This window comes from Cygnus atratus, chromosome 2 (assembly GCF_013377495.2).
Source record: "Cygnus atratus isolate AKBS03 ecotype Queensland, Australia chromosome 2, CAtr_DNAZoo_HiC_assembly, whole genome shotgun sequence".
Classification (NCBI taxonomy): domain Eukaryota; kingdom Metazoa; phylum Chordata; class Aves; order Anseriformes; family Anatidae; genus Cygnus; species Cygnus atratus.
Window position 1 is genome coordinate 96,313,909 of NC_066363.1, and position 18,605 is coordinate 96,332,513.

At 39.8% G+C, this 18,605-nt stretch overlaps 2 protein-coding genes across 7 annotated transcripts in view; one reads left to right on the forward strand and one right to left on the reverse strand.

The window, feature by feature from the left end:
• Nucleotides 1-15,152, forward strand: part of TEX10 (testis expressed 10) — a 52,545-nt gene extending 37,393 nt beyond the window's left edge. For 2 of the 3 annotated variants that reach the window (XM_050709197.1, XM_050709196.1), the window contains exons 13-16: nucleotides 9,769-9,849; nucleotides 12,227-12,408; nucleotides 13,426-13,636; nucleotides 14,918-15,064. In XM_050709197.1, coding sequence (XP_050565154.1) covers nucleotides 9,769-9,849; nucleotides 12,227-12,408; nucleotides 13,426-13,636; nucleotides 14,918-15,031 — 588 coding nt within the window. In that variant the 3' untranslated portion in view covers nucleotides 15,032-15,064. Of the gene's footprint in view, nucleotides 1-9,768; nucleotides 9,850-12,226; nucleotides 12,409-13,425; nucleotides 13,637-14,917 lie in introns of all 3 variants that reach the window. The other variant, XM_035550621.2, reaches the window with a different exon arrangement.
• Nucleotides 15,153-15,273: 121 nt separating this feature from the next.
• INVS (inversin) overlaps nucleotides 15,274-18,605 on the reverse strand; it is a 99,492-nt gene continuing 96,160 nt past the window's right edge. For 2 of the 4 annotated variants that reach the window (XM_035550618.2, XM_035550619.2), the window contains one exon: nucleotides 15,333-16,270. In XM_035550618.2, the coding sequence (XP_035406511.1) occupies nucleotides 16,155-16,270 (116 nt within the window). In that variant the 3' untranslated portion in view covers nucleotides 15,333-16,154. Of the gene's footprint in view, nucleotides 16,271-18,605 lie in introns of all 4 variants that reach the window. The other 2 variants (XM_050709194.1, XM_050709195.1) reach the window with 2 other exon arrangements.

Below are 18,605 nucleotides of genomic sequence, written 5' to 3' on the forward strand. Positions count from 1 at the left end.
TTGCTTAGCCTGCAGAAACCACTTCAAGCAGTGAAATCATATTTTAATGACATGCCAATTTTATGGTATTTATGAATTTTGTCATGAATACAGAAAGGAAGAATATAACACCTGTATGATATATTTTGGTATTTTTTGTTCAAGAAAGCAGCATAGGGTTTTTTTCTCTGAACTTGTAAAAGTTTAAGAGTCCAAAGCATGTATTGCATGTGTACTGTTATCTATAGGAAATTAGTTTAAGTAAACTTATTACTTGGTACCATGATTGACACACATCCTTAGATATCCTGTCTTCAGTTAGTTTCAGCTGAGGAGCAGCTGAACTTTCCTTCTCTTTTTTTTTTTTTTTTGTTTTGTTCTGTCTCTTCTGGGCAGTAATGATGTGTTTTTTCAGCAAAATGCTTTTCTCCAGTATTGGAAGACCTGAGTGTTTTCTCTCCCTGTTCTGTACAGAACACAGGATTGTTCCTCTGTGAACTCACCAGAGGGATCACTTGCAAATCTTTCTCAAAGAGTTAGCATAATCCCATACATCTGAAGGATTTTATATCTGTCTATTTTTGAAAACGCCACGCCTTGCGTCCTCTTTCTTTCCCCTTTTTGCTTCTTCCGCAAATGTATCAAAACTGGTTGAGAGACCACACAACAGGAATATTTTCACTCGGGGACAGTGAAGTAGTTGGGTTATAGATAGCTTGCTTGTGTCCTTGGTTTCTGCTTGCAAATTTGATAGGCTTGTCCTAGCACAATCTTTTCAGTGCTTTGGTGCCAGCAAGAAGAGTCATCGTGCAGAAACTTGCTCTTGTTGAGTACCTTTTTTTGGGAAAGATACAAGTTGTTCTCTCAGGTTCTCAGAAGTGGATCGCAGGTATTAAACAAAGAGCTGTGATTAGTCATGAAAGAGGATTCAGACACCATGTGGAGCATTGCAGTACTGATGCATTTATGGGTCTGCCTCAAGTCTTTTCTGGGGACTAAGTCGGGAGAGAAAATAGGAACAAAAATCTGTGTATAAGGAGCAATGGGACCTGGATCTGTGGCATTTTGTAGATTCTTACAATTGTTACAACTGCACAAAGTCCAGCTGGAAGGAAAACTAGTGGTGTACCCCAGGGGCCAGTACTTTCTAACCTCTTCATTAGTGACCTGGACGGTAAGGCTGAGTGCACCCTCAGCAAGTTTGCAGGGTGGCACAAAACTGGAAAGATTGCGTGATAGATCAGACAGTTATCTGCCAGTCTGAGGGACCTGGGCAGGCTGGAGAACTGGACAGAGAAGAACCTCACGACGGTCAGTAAAGGGAATTGCAGATTCCTGCGCCTGGGGAGGAATTACCCCATGTACCAGTAAGTGCTGGAGGCTGACCAGCTGGAAAGCAGCAATGCAGAGGAGGACCTTGGGGTTCTGGTGGCTGACCATAAGCAAACAATGCACTTTTCTGTTCAGTAAATTTTATGGGGGGTCTCTTTTCCTTGTGTTGTTCCTTATTGAGCACTGTTCTCCTGCTTCAAACATACTGAGCTGTATTCTACTTGTGTTCAATTTGCAAACAAAATATTCTGGGAACTTTAGTCCAGAAGAACTTAAGGATTTGGGGGCTGGACCATTTAAAATTAAATAAATCCTGGCTTAGGAAAAAACTTTCAGTTCCTCAAAATTTGCCAGATATTGCACAGGAATACTTTCTATAGAGCAAATAGTTTCTACCAGGTATGGAATAAACTGTTCTTCTCCCCCCCAAAAAAAACGGAGCTGCAACCTTTGGGGAGAAGAAAACTACCAGCAAATTATGACGATCTTTTTAGAAATTCTTGAAAGACGATGTGATACAAAGGCCAATGTGATTGGAAGTGCATTGGATTTGGGGCTGAGGCATGGGTGAGCTCTTTTTTTCCCGGGAGTGAGGGAGGTAGGTTTGGAGACCACTTTCTTCAAAGTGGATGTAGTTCAAGGTGTTGGTGCCGTTGTTGTAAAGGTGGATGTCTTTCAAATCTCAGTTAATTTATTGTCAGATGACTTCTGCATCTACTTGCAGATGTGTCTGTAGTGGGAGCGTTGGAGGCACTAAATCTCTTTAAATCAGCTAGAAACTTGGCCGACTGTCCATCCAGATTTCTATGTTCAATGGAAAACTTTTGCTGGGAGAAAAACGTGCAACAACCGGTAGTCTTCAAGTTTTCGGTCAGAAAATAAAAATACCAATGAGAAATGCCTCTGTAACATGGAGCCTGTCTGTAATTGTTCCCTCGCCTAGGAGTTACAAGGGAGTTACTTGAGGCACTGGGTGTCTTCCCCTGTGCTGGGGCCAGGTGCATGCCGTGGTGTGCAGTGGCTTTTCAGTAAGAGGAAGGCTTTTTTACTCTCATGAGATATCTGAAGTGCTGTCCCCCATTCACTGATACAATTTCAGATTAATTTTTTTAGCTGTTGCAGAAAATTCTTTCGTTTAGATAAAGCGCTACAGGAAATAATAAACTCAGCTTTAATTAGTCACGCTTCTGGTGTAGCTTTTGGTGGAATTGAGCAGAGGCACAGTCTCTGAATATTGAATCTTTTTCATTTGCTGGATAAGCAAGTTTATGGTGGTGCTGTATTATTAAGCAAAATATTTGTAGTAGTTTTGAAAAACATCTAGTAAGTGAAACAAGCCTTTCATTAGCTGCAGAGCAGGCAGCATCTTGGCCTCTATTTATGTTGAGAGTTGTCTCTCTAAAAGAGTTTTGATGTTGTGTAGTTACAATTCAGGGTTTTCTCTTAAAGGAAATCTATTTTATTGTGGGTGGAAATAAAGAGCTGGTGGAGTTAGGGTTTGACAGCCTGGTTTCCTATGAATAAATGAGAATTTGGTGATCAGTGGTAAGATGAAGGATCTGTTAGTCATCCATCCTACTCTTTTCCTTCCACCACTAGTACTGTCTATACCGTTGGCTAGTGTTTGGTGCTCTGCTAAAAGGATAAAGCCGCAGGTGGTAGTTTCCTGTAAGTCTTATGGAAATGAGCAACTGGAGGAGAAGAGGCTGTGGATAAGCACAGAGCAGTTTATAACCAGGTGTAAAGGAAAAGAGTGACTTGAGGCATTTTCAGATGGCAGTTCGAGTGCGTTGTAACATGACCACGTGCTACCAAGTGCAGCGGGTAAGCAGAACTGGTGAAAGGACCAAACAAATGCACTTCCAGTAGGAGTTAACGCTTCTAAGTGGCTTGTAACAAAACCCTTCTGAGGTGGTTGCTGGTTGTACGTTTTGTCTAGAGAGCAGTAATTGGTAATACTGCAAATCCAAAGCCACGTTCCTTATTTTGTGGAGGCTTTTAGGTAATGGTGATTTTCACTTGAGGAGCAATCCTTAAGAAAAGCGTCCCTTTAAATGCCATTTGGTGTAACTGTAAAGGTTAATCTTCATATTTTGTCGGAAAGAGCTGAAATGTAAATGTGGAAACCTTGGTTCATCTTCTGGAGCTTACAATGCTTATACTTACAATGACTTCTGCCTTATTAAAGCCAATTATTTACAATCATATCCCTGCAGCTAAAATAGATGGGGCTCCAGAATAAATTGTTGCAGCCCGAAGGGCTTCAGACTTGGTTCATTTTAACTGTGCCTATAGTGTTTGTCGGTAATATTGTTCACTCCTCTGTAATTGAATTGCTCTATCAGAATCAAATGAAATAGTGCCAACAGAAAGGAACAGATTAACAAGGTAACAGCGTATACATGATAATTTCTGTTGTTACAATATTTGATGTTTGTGACATTTGAATGCTTGGGGGGGGGAAAGCAAACCATCATTCTGAAGGTCTGCTTGAAGTCTGGGTTCTGGGATTATATTCAGCACATAGTTGACTTGAAGGAATAAAATAGCAAAATGTTTCAGAGCAATCACTAGTAAACTCAGCTATTAAGAGAAGACGAGTTCAAAAATATTGGGACGTATGTAATGTAATATGCTAAAGTGTGTCAAAAGTGGGAAAGTTTTAAAATGAAGTAGTTGTGCAGGCTGTGTCTGCACTGACACGCTATGGAAAATTAAGACAAATCACAGACAGCAGGTCAATGCATATGAATTAAAGTCTTGTGAGGATATCGATCTTTAGAAGTAAGAGGTGGAGTTATGATGCTGTCTCTTAGCTTTAAGCAGAGGTCAACACTTCAGAAATTACTGTAATTTTAAGACGTAAATTTTGACTTGAAATACCTGTAAGATTTCAGCTTATGGTCTTTATTGAGATACCAAGATCAGAGTTTCACTGGGGAGAAAAAAACAACTGAGTCTAAATAGTCTGAACCAGAAAGACACTGATTTTTACCCTCTTTGAGGTGGGGAGATTCTGTATAAGCCCATTACTGTTTTGTAAAGATGCATCGTATCCAAGTTTAATATTTAGAAACAAAAATGCTTTTTTTTGAAAAGTAATGCAAGCTCCTAAGAAACAAAACAGAGAAATTATATAAATAAATGGAATCCCTCCCAATAGCTCTTTTTTAAAGATGTCTTTCATAATTTTCTTAAGATATAAAACTTTAAATAACAGTATTTAGGGCCAGAGCTTTACTGTACCTGTATCTTATATCTCCAGCATGTCTTGGGCCATTTTATCACTGGCAGCTGATACGTTACTGCGTGTTGCTAACGTGAATTAATGTCTCCATAGTTACTGTGCATTATGCTATAAATTCACATCCTGTTTTGTGATACCTAAACTAAATTTGCTCAAAAAAACAGGCTTTGTGAGCCAAGCTAGCTTCCCAGGTGTATGGTTTTCAGTGTTTTCAAGCTCTTTTGCTTGGAGAGGGGGCAAACACGTGAACCAGACCTTTGCTGTTTTTCAGGTATGGCTTCATCTCTTTCTAGACAGCACATTAGCTGTTGAGTATAAATCCTGTTTTTGTCATAAAAGAAATAAATAGTAGAGAAATCTGTCATTTTGCAAGAGAACAGGACTGCAGCTAATAGCTCTTTGCCTCCTCGTACCAAATCTTACCAGACCCAGATTGTGACACGTGACCAGGCTGCTGTACAGCAGGTGAGCAGTGGTGATTGTCACCTAGCCTTTTGTGTCCCATGGGAAATAAAGATAACTTCACTTGGTTTAGTTGACTTTTAATATAGGTTTAATATCAGACTGCATGCCACAGCCTAGGAACCTGCATGTAGGCAATTACTGCAGTTCAACAGATGCAAGCTGGGTTTGTGTGCTGCAGTTCATGTTTCCAAGCCAGTAATTGGACATTAACCATGCTTCATAATCCATCTAATCTTTGGAAATATGTACAGTATCAAGATGTAGAACATAATATATGTTCTTCATCATTTGTAGTTCTTTTGCCTTCCTCTTCTGTTACCCTGAGAGTAAAGCTAGACATGGTGTTTTTTCCCCTGTTGCACAACTATGTAATGTTCTCCTGCAGACTGCATTTCTTTTTTTTAACCTAGGTTTTATTTTCTGGGTTTGTTTTGTTGTTGTGATCGTGTGGGTTTTCTGTGTTGCTTTGAGTCACTGAATCAGGAATACCTTTCACATCCGCCCCTGTGAGCTTAGCCAAGGCAGGTGAACAAAGATCTCTTGGTGTACGCAGCTTTCTCAACAACTCAGGGCACTGTTAATATTGCCCTGTCAAATCAATTTATTTCAGAAAGAGAAGCAGCACCTGTCAAGGGAGTACACTGTCTGATAAGCTAGGGAGCTCCGGGAGAAGCTGGCCAAGCTTCAGACAACAAGCTTCATTGCCTGCCCCATCACCTGAAAACTTCTCGTTTTCCACGCTCCGCGGTAACATGCTACACGGGGTAGGGTCTCGCTTGAAACAGTCATTTCACAAGGGCTTGGGAATTGACTGCAGAACAACCTGTTATATTTTAGTTACCGCTCTTTGAGGTGGATGTCGACTTGAGTTGAAAAATGCATTTTAAAGTTCACATTAGGATATAGCGTCTGGTGTTTGCCAACTTTCTTTTAGAAAAAAATCACTGCTCTGGGGTCTAGAGGGGCTCTGGTCAGGCTCCGCATAGTGGCTAGCTAAAACACTTGATTCATTATTTTTCCTGCGTGCTTGGATCCTCTCCGTGCTCATACTTGTGTGTATCTTCAGTGGAAAGTCAGTAATTTTCTTTGAAAAAGGGAATACTTGGCAGCATGATTAAACTTGAAATAATACGCAGATTTTTCACTGGGCAGTTGCTGATAAAATATTTCCCTTGAGGCTTTTCGAGCCCAGAATCTATCATGTTATGGGAAACACGGAGTGAGTTAGGGAGTGGGAACAATTAAACACGTGAACAAAGCCTTGCTGTTGGTTCATCTGTTGTCCTTTTTGCTTTTGCCATGAGGGCTCAGATTGAGATTGGGCTTCCTCCTGTCTCTGTCTTTTGGAGTTGAGAGCATCAAACAGATGAGCAATATTAAACTGATGGATTCCTCTGTACGTTAGAGCCACAAAAAGCCTATTTCAGATCGGATTAGGGGTCAGTTAGGTTGGCTGTCAGCAGCAAAAATGCATTTTAAAAACTCATCCACCTGAAGATGACTAAACTAGCAAGCGACTTGACCCATCTTCTGAGACCTGATACACAGCATAGGGACAAGGGGGCTGAGCAAAGCCAACTTTCTGAAGGCTTTTCCTGTCAGTGGGCCAAGCATGCCTTGGCAGGTGCCTTCCTCTCAAAATTGCAAGTCTACTCCATGGCTTTAGGATCCCCAAAGAGCAGAGAGCACCCCCAGACCACCTTTCCTGCCTACCTCCCTCCATTTTAGCTGGATGGTGTTGGGGTACGTCTTCGGTACAGCAAGCAGGGAGGCCCCTGTAGTGGTTGTAGGGCCCGTTGGTGCAATGGGTGGCTGGGCTTGTCTGACGGATAAGGCTCGGCTCGAGAAGCCGCCAATGAACGATGAAGCCTGTGGTATTTTTGGCATAATAACTGTTAATCCTCGCATTTCAGAGCATGCTTTTCTTTGGCTTTGACTTGAGCAAATTAAGTGGGCATTCAGACAAAATTAAAAACAAACAAAAAAAAACAACAAATGAAACCAATCCTGTTGTAAAATGCTTGTCTCAAAAAGGCACCCCTCCCTTTCCCCCCCAGTGATCAAAAAATGCTCATTCCCTGTCCATTCACCTCAGTAATACTCTGAAACAAAATTGCCCTGGCTTTAGTCCAAAACCAATCTATGAATGCGCCAAAAATGTGATAAATGCTAATCAAATGTAAAATAATGAATCAGCTGTGACATTTTATTATGGAAATTAAACATCATGCAGACCCTTGCCTAAGGAAAATAAATTGTCAGGAAAAATACTAATTTTCATGTGATAATTAAGTTTTCTTTGCTTTTCATTTCCATATCTAATAACATTTCAGTTTCACTTTTTATAACGTTTGTTATGAAAGCCATTTCGAGCAGGATTTAATTTATAGAATTGAAAAGGATCACCACTCCCACTTAATTGTATGAAAATAAAGCTTGGGTGTAGGGAATGCTTGTGCTATTTTGAGAGTCAGAAAGATTTAAAAGGTTGAAAAACCAGCTTGCCAAATACTCTGCACTTTGCCACAACCCTTGTAAGAAGCTGACGTTCAATGCTGTGATGCCCATTCTCCTTGCCAATTCTGGAAAAATCCGTGTCAGCAAATTTTACCTCATGAAATGCAACTTGTTGTTTAAGGGAGAACCTTCAGGGACCAGCAAGGCTATTCCAGGGGCATGGTCCTAAGGGGGAATGATTAATAACGGTTTTATTAATAATAAACTGTGGTTTGCTGGGTGGGCCAGTTGAATTTGCCTCCTAGGTCTTCAGTTTGTTGACCTCGTGGCTATGTATTGAGTTAAAAGGGATCTCCCGAACTTCCTGTCTGGTGTCATGTAATCACGAGCATATAGCATACTCCTCCGGTAAACTGGCTGAGCTCTTGAGCAACAAAAGTCTCCTGCACTTCCTCCTGGAAGTCTTTCATTGTTATCCTTCCTAATTTCCATCCTGCCTGTATCCCAGCCAACCATGAGTACCACTGTTCAGTTTGAGTTCACCTTTCTCAACGAGGTATGACCCTGATGTTGCACGGTACTTCAGAAATGGCCTAATAAGTAGGGTCTTACAGAGCAGTGCTAAACTTCTGTTTGGTAGCACTGATCACTTCTATTGCCATTGTCTCTGGTTTTCCATCCTAAAAGCTATTTGCCTGTAGTTGTATCCCATTCACCTCCTAATCAGTTATGCACAGTTTTCTCCTGATTTCCAGTTGTTAAAATTCCTGGTTGCATACAGAAGTTTTATTAGTCTCCGTGGGCATGACTTTCCACTTTTGTTTCACTGAATTTCCCCATCTGTTACTCGTCAGACCCATGCAATCTCTTCTATAGGTTAGTCCAGTCCTCCTGTCTTGGCAGAGTTTCTGTCAGCCACTGTGTTTCATCAGCGTAGTTTTACCTTTTGTGCAAGTGTTACTCATTCAAATACTAGGTCATGCTGGCATCAGGGTTTGCCCTTGACAGTCCCCAGTGGTAACCTCCTGTCTCAGCTTTATTGCATTCCTTGACACTGCTGAAATGCAAATGTCTTCAGCGTGCTTCTTGGGAATACTCCCGTGTGCTTCATATTTTATCACTTTCAAATGCCAGTGTGCAGAAACAATACCATATCTAGGATGCAGCAGGTTAATAATATTTAATTTTAAAATACACGTATAGTACCAATTATAAGGGTATTCAGTGCAAGAGTATCTACAAAACTGTCTTGTAAATGCTCCTAGCAGTGAAATAAAATACTTGCACAATGATCTGTGTAATCCTGATCACCATTAGCGATGTGCTGACAACCTTTTAGTCCATGTTCTATCGAGCAGGCATGTTAACAATCTCCTGAATTTGGTCAGCTCTAGCAGGGCTAGAAGCGGACAGGAGAGAACAGAGAAAGCGGTCTGCCGAGGACTGCAATGCAAGGTACCAGCAGATCTAGTAGAGCTCCCTTTATCCTGTACGGGGGCTTTATGGCATTTCATGGGGTCTTCTTCAACTTCTTTTTAATGAAAAACAGTAAGGATAAGAAAAGAAATAGGACAGTAGTCCACATTATAGGCTTGCACTGAGTTGTTTTGCTAGGAGTTGCTGTGAACTGATAGGATTTGCTGTCGTTGAAGACCTTTGAAGACCTTTTTCTTAACCTCTCTCTGTCGTGCTTCTGGACAGCTAATAGTTTGCTTGTGCTCGATAATATAAGCACCAGAAAGTTTTTGGCAGTTCTTTAAAACAAGATTTCCCCTTTGTGGTATTACTTTCTGTATCAACTATGAATATAACATTTTTAGTGATATAGAGGGAAAGTAGTAACCAATGGATCTTCGCTACTTTCTTCCTTTAGATTTCTTTCCTGTCCTATTTTATTGCCTTTTTGCTATTTCATGCTAGTTAATAGTATTTAGGAGTTGTTTTCTGAATTTCTTTAGCTCAGAGGAAAGGCAGTGTAGGCTTAGCGAGGCATTGTAGGCAAATTGAGTACTTCTGGCCTTCTAGTTCTGTTACATAGGTTAAAGGAAAAAAGCGACTACCGACAAAATTAACGGTGGAGGTCATTCTCTCTTTAACCACTGAACAACTTATGTTGACAATGTTAATCTTAAACACTGCCAAAAATCAATACTTTTAGAGACAAAGCTGCTGTGTCCTCATAGGTACTTTGTGCTTAGGTTCGTCAGCAAAGTGTGTAGCTATGCAGTGAATGGTTGCTGGTTGCGTGTTTAAGTACTTACATACAACTTTTTGTTTCATTAAAACAGATGATTTGTCACAGCTTGTCCACTATACCTTCGCAAAGTCAGTGTTTTGACATTCTCCAGACTGGCATCTGTAAATATCTGGTAAGTAATACTTTATTTTCTGCGTTAATTTCCTTGTGATAGATCTTGTGCTAGTCTCAATAACCCTTAAATACATTTCTTCCATATTTTACATAATCTGTATATAATTTTAGTATTTGAAAAAATTTTCAACAAGATCAGTGGGGTTTTAAAATAATAGGTAATTTTTAATATCTAAACTTAGGTATTTTATTTTATTTTTGACTTCTGAGTACTTCAACTCGTTTTCAAGCCAGGATAGCCATAAATGAAAGGTTTCTTGTTCTATGTTTTTTTCTTTTTTTTTCTCAAGTTTAGAACCATTATCCCTTGTCCTGTCACTGCACTCCCTAATAATGTGATCTGATAAATATCCACAGCCTACTGAAAAATTACTGGTCCAGAGCTTCCATAGGAGTTGGCTTATCTGTCACTATTTTCTGGATTTTGGGGGCTGACTTAAATCACAGCTTCTAAATCAGCTTGTGCACCCTATTGCACTGTCCCTCGAGGGCTAAATGACATTTACATTTGTGACACTGGATTTTTGTGGCTGATGATACTGCTGCCCAGGATCTCTAACTGGGTGGTAACAGCTGGATCACCTAGCAGGGAAGGAAGGCACTGTATAGGCAGCATCCTACCTGGAAACCTATTGCGCTATCTCATCTACTGGATTTGTGTAGGTTGAAATGCCTGGGTGCACAACATCTTCCAGACTTGCTGATAGGCATGTTTCATCAGCAGTGTTAAGAGATCGGGCAATTTGTTTTTTAAGATGCTTCTACATACGTAGACATTTGTGTAGCTCACTGTAAGTTCTCATTTGTGGTTGGTCACGATAACCACTATTAATTTGGCAAGCTGTTATTTGGTAATCTTGGTGATAGCTGCAGTCTATCTTTTGTCACACATGAACGCCATCCTTCTCTTACTTCTGCAGCCAGCTAGTGCAAGGTCAGCTTGGGACAATGATCTGTGCTCTTGGCTTTGAAACACACCAAGTGCATTATTATATTTATACTGGAAGTATTCAAAAGCATGAACCCTTCGTTGTTCTTTATAGCTTACCCCACATGAGTAAGCATTCCAGTGGAATATATTCTGTATTTATGTAACTTGTACTTCCTTGTTGATCTTTAAAAACAACAGCAAAAATTCCCTAAAAGAAACAGATGACCCCGTTGAGTGAACCAACTGTCTCTGCTTAAAACCGTGTACGTGCTGGTGAGCAGATTAGGCTACTTTAAAACTCCTTTAATTAATTTCTTATGGAGGTAAACGATGCCCCATTAGCAATGTGTGTATTTTTAAAAAATATGTTTTACTACGCCTATAAAATTCAAACTCAAGCTAATACTTTCATTTTAACAGCAGCAGAGCATCACCCCAGCTGTGGGCCCACGGTGTTTCGTTAGCTTTAATTTAACTCCGATCACAATGCTCCCATTCCTGTCCAGCACGTTGGATTTCTAAGGAGACGAGCCCTGGTGGCCCCCAGTAGATTTTCTGTCTGGAGAGTAAATCTGAATGTCCTTCTGCCTCAGTGACTGCTCGCTGCTGTTTCAAGACAGAGAAGGGATGCTCTGTCCCATGATATATGCTTAAAAGGAAAGACCTGTTTTGTCCAAAAGCTTCTTTTTGTCTGCACCATCCTTCAGAGAAAGGCTTAAAGCATTTGCTCTTTGAATACATTTGAGATGAGTGATGTGTTTATTTCAGGGGGTGGCACAGAGACGCTGGTTTTCTTATGTGGTTACAGTCGCTGTTAGCTGCCTGTTTGTATTGATTTTTATTTGGAAGTTGGAGAGTTGAAAGTTTAAAAGCTGGAGAAATTCATTACAACTTTTACACGAATAATAGTCTATTTCCGTACTGGTTGCTCAGAGCATAACCTACACCTGGGCTCTCAAATTTGATTCTAGATTTTGTCCTCTTTGTAACTTGCAACGTTATACACAGAAAAACCAGTTCAGTTTTGAAAAGTGTGTTCCTGTGTGTTGCAGGAATTTGGAGAAGCAGCAGGTGCTTCAAAGTCTTTTGTAGCAAAGTAAGCGACTCTGTTCGGACTTCTGGGTGGAGGATTTTCAGTTTGGGGAATGAGAAAGGCTCAAGTCCACCTCTCAGTGTCACTGACCAATAAAAGTGGTATGGTAGGCCTTCTTTAACCAGGGGTGACTGCTGAGGCTCAAATGTTTTTTAACGTTCTTTTGCTCTGGGTATCAATTTCTAAGGAAAACAGGAATTTAAAAAATGTACTAGGATGTATTAACTCGAATAGAAACAAAGTAATATTTGTAATAATATGAAAGAATAGAAACATTTGGCATTAGATGTTTGTTTAACAGAAAAACTCATGTATAAAGTGATGAACTTGAGGATTTTTGTTTTAATACAGGTTGGATTGGTTGTAATACCTGATAGCACAGCTGGGTCTGTTCTGTGTGCCATAAATAAGCTCTTGGATCAAGCTTGCATCCTAAGTGAAAATCTACACAAGTTCTTAGCCTCTTGTTGTTACAGTCTTCTGTACTTCCTGCTAACTTTAGACAAAGAGGATGCAGAACATGTACAGAAAAGGTAATGTTGCTTTTCTAACTGTGTTAATTGCCTCTGCTTTTATAACCTAAATATAACAAGTATTTAGAGATGTCAAATGAAAGGACAACCCCTCTTGCTTACTACCAAATAGCACTGCGATTTAAGAAAAAAATCTGCAAACTTAGCTGGAATTATTTAAAACAATAACTTAAGAAGGTTTTGTCTAAAGCTTTTACTTACAGTTGTTCTAGTTAGATGTCAGAACAATCCTAGCTGCAGAAAGGTAAATACTTACACCTTAATCTTCACCTTTACCCTTTAGTTTCATTAAATACATTGAAAAACAACACACATAGGATTAGTCTTTATAAGCTTGTACTTGACGTGATGGTTCAGCTTTAACAAAACTTCTCAGGAGTCATTCTATAGACTGCAAATCCATTTGATTTAAAAAGGGGGGGGGGGGGAAAGCCACAGACACCAGATTTCAGTAAGTTTATTTACCTGTATAGCAGAAATGTCTTTAAACAGTTTAAACTTCAGAATTTTTCCTATAACTGTTCCACATACAAGAAAGAGTTGGTCAGAGTTGATTTAAGATGTGTTTTTAAAACCAGACACCTCCTTCATTTACTGTATTTAATGACTTAAATATTAGAAAAAGCTGATTGCATTGCTTTTTTTTGGGGGGGGGGGGGGGTTGACTGTTAAAGGTTGAGGTGTATTTTAATTACAAATGAAATTAAAAAAAAAAAATCTTCCCTGTTGCATCAAGCAGAAATTACACTGTGTAGGAGCTTCAGCAACACTTGTAGCTCCAGGGCAGGACCTTAATTTTTTTTTTTCCCCAGTATTGTCCATAATCTCAGAATATTTTCAATTATAGCATTTGTCAGTACAAATTTTCTGCTTGAGCTCTAATTGCGAGTGTAACCATGCCAAGTGGCTTCAACATAGAGGTACGTTTCCTTGTAGAAATACAAGGCCTAGGTCACAGAAGTGTATTTGAAATAATCTTCCTTAATCATTTCAATTTTTGTTCTCTTTCCCTCTCAGGGATATGCTGTGGGGATCGTGTATTTCTGCATTAGTGCTCCTGCCACGATTACTAAGGGTGATGCTGCAAAGTCTCCAAGTGAGCAGGATCTGTCGGGAAGAACTGCCTGTGGTTGCTCAGTTGCTTCGCTTGCTAATGCAGCATGGTCAGCTCAGGAGCCACATGATGACAAATGAATTTCTGGTGCAACAGATTATCAAGGACATTATGGTGAGAAACCTCTTCTCAGCTCCCGGAGACCACAAGGATAGACTTCATGTTTATTTTCACGAATTAGTGCAAACCCTGCACTTGGTAAAACACAAGTTACCATTTTATTTGTCTCGGTAGTGCAGGCTGTGTTGCAGGCTGCTACTTCTCTGAGCTCCTGTACTCACTGCACAGGGCAGGCAGTTCTGATATTTAGCTTGATTCAGCCCAGGGGGTCTGGGCAGCGGCCAGCTTTGTAACAAAAGGCACTGGCAGTGGATGACCTGCACAGCCTGGTTGATGGAGAGCTGTCCCAAAATAAGAAGCTAGTTCTTCCTGTTTTATTGGAGCAGGGGTATGTCTGTGTACAAAGATGTAATTAAATCAGACAAACTCCCTTAATACATATGGAGGAAATATATTCTCTCTCTCAAGTATGCAAGCGTCTAGAGAGAAAGGTGGTAGATGTTTTTTTAATTCACAACTACTGCAAAATCCAGCAGCCTTCTATTTACGCTTCCACCTTTTAGAACTTTTGAGATTATTACAATTGCTTTTCCTCTCAGGAACCAGATCTGAAGCTGCCTCTTTGCAAAGCTCTTACTAGTTTTGAGCACAGACAGTTTGTATTGCCCACAGGCTGAGTAAGTAAGCTGCAGGTATCCATCCAGTAGTAACTTTGTAAAAGATCTATCACCAAAAATTTAACCTTGCGGTGGCAAGAACAGATGTGAGTGTACCATGCAGGTTCTCTAGCGAAAAATGAGATCCTTGGCTTCCTTTGGTGTTGAAAAGGCCTCAGCCAGTTTTTGTAATGTTTGACTTTGGCTGGGTTGTGGGTTTTGTTGGTTTTTTTTTTTTAACCACTTAAGAATGGTAAGGAGGGTGAATTACTGGACTGTGGCCTGGGTTGGTCTGTTGGTAGCACCTCTTCTGTAGGCTTGGGTACTGAGCTCACAACCATGCTCATTTGCATTTTGATTGACTACAAATGGCAGAATTGGAAAGTAAGCAAACTGTGCTGTAATTAAAGAGTAAGGAAACGCATCTGATATAATTCACACGCTTCATAATGTACCACTGACTTAACGTACCAAATAATAACGCTCAGTAATTTCAGCATTAACAGGCATATCGTGTTTAAATGTGTAAGTGAAATGAAAAATGTCACTGCATGCGGGTGAACAAGGCTGTCTTGTATCTTCAGCAGAGCACCTGTAGAAACGAACTGAAGCTTTACTAGTACTGCTGGTGAAACTGAGTTTTCCCTTTTTTTTTCCCCCTTTTCCCCCTTCTTTCTAGACACTGAAGAGTGGTGAAGTCCAAGAGCAATGGCTAACAGACCTCCATTACTGTTTCAACATCTACCTTGCCTCTCACCCCCAGGGACCTGGCCCTATAAACACGGTATATTAAAGAGGTGGAACTGCATTTATTGTAAAGCATTTACTTCTATTTAGTTTTGAATGGAAGATGTTGGAACAAAGCTTGTCAATTTTTTTTGTAAGTGAAACAATAAAAATTTTACAAAGAACTGCACACTTGCTTCTAAGAGCTTTCTTTTCAAGCAAGTAAACGTAACTTTACTGGAATTTCTTTTTGTGAAAGACCGCAGTGAAGGGTCAGTTAAGGAATCTTCTTGAAGCTTAAGTTCTTGTAGAGAAACAGAGACTTTTATTGACTCCAGTCAGCTATTATTTTTAAGCATCACGTTAATTAAAATAATTAGAATTATGTAACACCAACTAGAAAAAAAATAGAAATACATATATTTTGAAATCAGAATAACTTATTTTTGGTGAATTCGTATTTTAAAGGCTTTGTGCAAAGTAAATACTGTACAGTGGCAGCTCCAAAGCTTATATAAAGACAAGTTTTTGTCTAGAGCAGGCCCCTGTCCTTTCTTGCTTTCTGTAGAAACTCATTTTATGCATATATAAAAATACAGTTATTAACAAATAAATAATTGGGGAGTATCTCAGAAGTAGAAAACATACCTAGCAGTTTCCATAGGCTTTGGAAAGAGCTTTATTTACTGAGTGATTTTTTTTGTCAACATTTCTACTTGTCCTTCCAAAGCCATAGCTAGCTGAGAGTGGAGCATGAGGTCTGTACTTCCTTTCCTGGTTAGGTTTTGAAGTACATTTAATAAATTTGAGGTGAAATGGAACAGCAGTCTTTCAGAACTGTTACATCTCCAGTACAGTTTCACTCTGTTGAAACTGCATTTAATAAACGCATTCAAAATTCCTACTTTTGACAATGGAAATGTTTGCGAACCACTGCAACTGCCCTGCAATGCTAGGTTCAGCACTTTTCTGTTTCCGAATGCAGTTCAGATTTCATCCTGTCAGTAAATAAATTAACAGTTGCATTTAAAAACTAATTTGTACACAAAATAAAGTCCAACTCCTTAGCAGTCTGCTTGGCATGTAATGTTGATATAATACAAAATTGAAAATGTGTTCGAGTTTAAGATGTAGATGACTTGCACATTATGGAAAAAATACATTTATACCAGGATGATGTCCCATTTTCCTTAGTGCTTCAGTCTTGTACTTTTTGATTTTGCAGCAGTGGTCAGTCTCATGTTGTATGAAAACTGCTTGGATCTTCCCATGTTCTCCAGCAAATTAACATACTGTAGGTTGTTTACTGGAAAAGAACAAAATAGTTTTGATGAATAACTCCAGCTGAGAAAAAAAGTTTTAAGTTACACTGGGTTCTGCATTTCACAAAGAACCTACCAGGAAACAAATGTGCGTTGTTCCTCACAGATCACTGTTGATTTATCTGTAAAAAGAGCTCTTTCTCTGGCACTCAGTACAACTTAAACATGACCGTTAAACATGACCGTGTGTGTTTAATGCAGGCATAATAATGGAGCTTAATTTAGGATTTAACCCGTATGAGAGTTTTGAGGCTGAGGGTTCAGTCACTAATTAAGGCTCTTGGCTGAGTTTGCTGAAGAGCAGCAAGAGATTTTGTTTTGCAATATTTCTGTCCTCTAACAATAGGTGCTGGGTTGTTTCTGGAAGATACGGGAAGCTAGTCCAGGGTTAAAGCAAGTGCTCCCTGAATTACTAGAAAGTAAAAAGGAACATCAGCTGCCCATTCTCGTCAGTTTTGAGTCTGGCTTAACATCAGGACTCATTCAATGTTTTCATTTAGTATAATGTGCTACAAGCAGTGTGTATTCCTTTCCCAGATTTGTAGAGATTGGATGCAAACATTCTTTCTAATGCCAATAATTCAAAAAAATCTCCTTTACAATTTCATGAACACTTTTGGTATTGACAGTGAAACAAAAAAGTGGGCTTATCTTTCTGGCCTGCTGCAGAAAGCTTCTTTAGATGTCATTTACTGAATTGACAAAAAGTATCTATATTAAAAAAACGACTTTAAATTGTACCACAAAGGCACTATTTTTCCAGTCCTCAAGAACAGTTTTGTATTTTTCTTAACATCTACACATTGTCTGTACAGCCCATTACACGCTCTCTCCTTCTCTACCTGTCATCCCTTCCTCTCTCACGCTGCTCCCTACTTATTTGTGTATTTCCTTTCACCGCCTTCTGTGTGTCCACCCCAAAGTGTTTGGTCTGCTTATGCCAAGAAGTTAAATGAGTTTGGTGTCAGTCTCCCGTTAGAGATTTGTCACTGCATGCTTTTTCCAGTAGCTATATGAACATGAAAACTAGGGCTGATAGTCAGTCTTCACCTTCCCCGCTGCACCTTCTGCAAGAGACGACTCAAACTGAACAGTCCATGCTGACCTACTCCAGGCACCTACGTCACAAGTAGAGTATCTGGCATTAGCCACTGACAGCTCTGAACTTTTCCAACAAACGTAATGTTGTCATGCACGAAGGCAGCCAGATGAAAAACATGTTATTGTCTTTAAGTAAGGGCTAAAGTTCCCCCAGCTCCTATTAGGTGAATAAAAGTAGGTAGTGTTCTGCAGGAACTGGGCAAAGTTCCTATCACTATCCTAGTCGTCACCAAGTTATGAAAGTAAAGGACACACGAGCCTCAGAAGAAAGCCTTTTTATAGCAGTAGACAGGGAGATCTGTTGTCCTAGAAAGTTAAACGAAAAGAAGCATTATTTGCTGAAGCTCTTTTAACATTTAGATTTGGGGCTGTATGAAGAGGTGGCAATCAAACACCTGTCTGGTTGTGCCTCTTAATTAAAGCAGTTATTTCAAACAGTGGAAGAAGAAAAAGCCTCAGTCTCATACTGAGGCAGAGATGACAAACCGAAGGCTAGGTCTACCGGTGGATTGCCTTTTGACGTCAGCATTTTGTAAACTAGTGGGAAAATGTATTTTACTTTCCTGTGCAAAGTATGTGAACCACTGTCTCCTTGAGCCATTTGCTTTTTCTATCGGTCTGTGGCCTGGCTCTGAACTACAGGTGATGCAAAATTCTCAAAACAGGCATCTACCAAAGGAATACCCCTAGGAGAGGCAACCATGACTTCATATTTAACTTACCTGTCAAGCTACTGCCCCATGCATAAAGCTTCCAGCCTTTAGTGACCTCGATAATATTTCTACAGGTTGTGTTTTTGGCTACTATTGTATATTACGTGTTGTAGCCCCATCTCTGCCGCCATGTCTTGACAGTCCCCGTCATGCCAACTTTCAAGTACTTGTCTGGAGACCCTACTGCCCCAGTGCCCGTTCCATAGATAAAATTTCAGTTACAAACACAACTGAGGCTCTCCCAAGAAGACCTAGTAATGACTTCTTATGTGGTTTCTGTGCTAAGCAGCAGATAAATGCATGCTTTCTCCTTAAAATTCACTGTATATAAAAAGAATCTATGAAATAATTGAGGCCCTGTGCACAGGACAGGAATTCCATTGAGGCATTTTAGTAGAAATGTTAGCGATTAGATGACTAACTTTGGATTTTCAAATTTTACACATGAACTAAAGCATATATTTCTAACAAACAGGTATATAAATTCTTGGTACATGCAGAAACC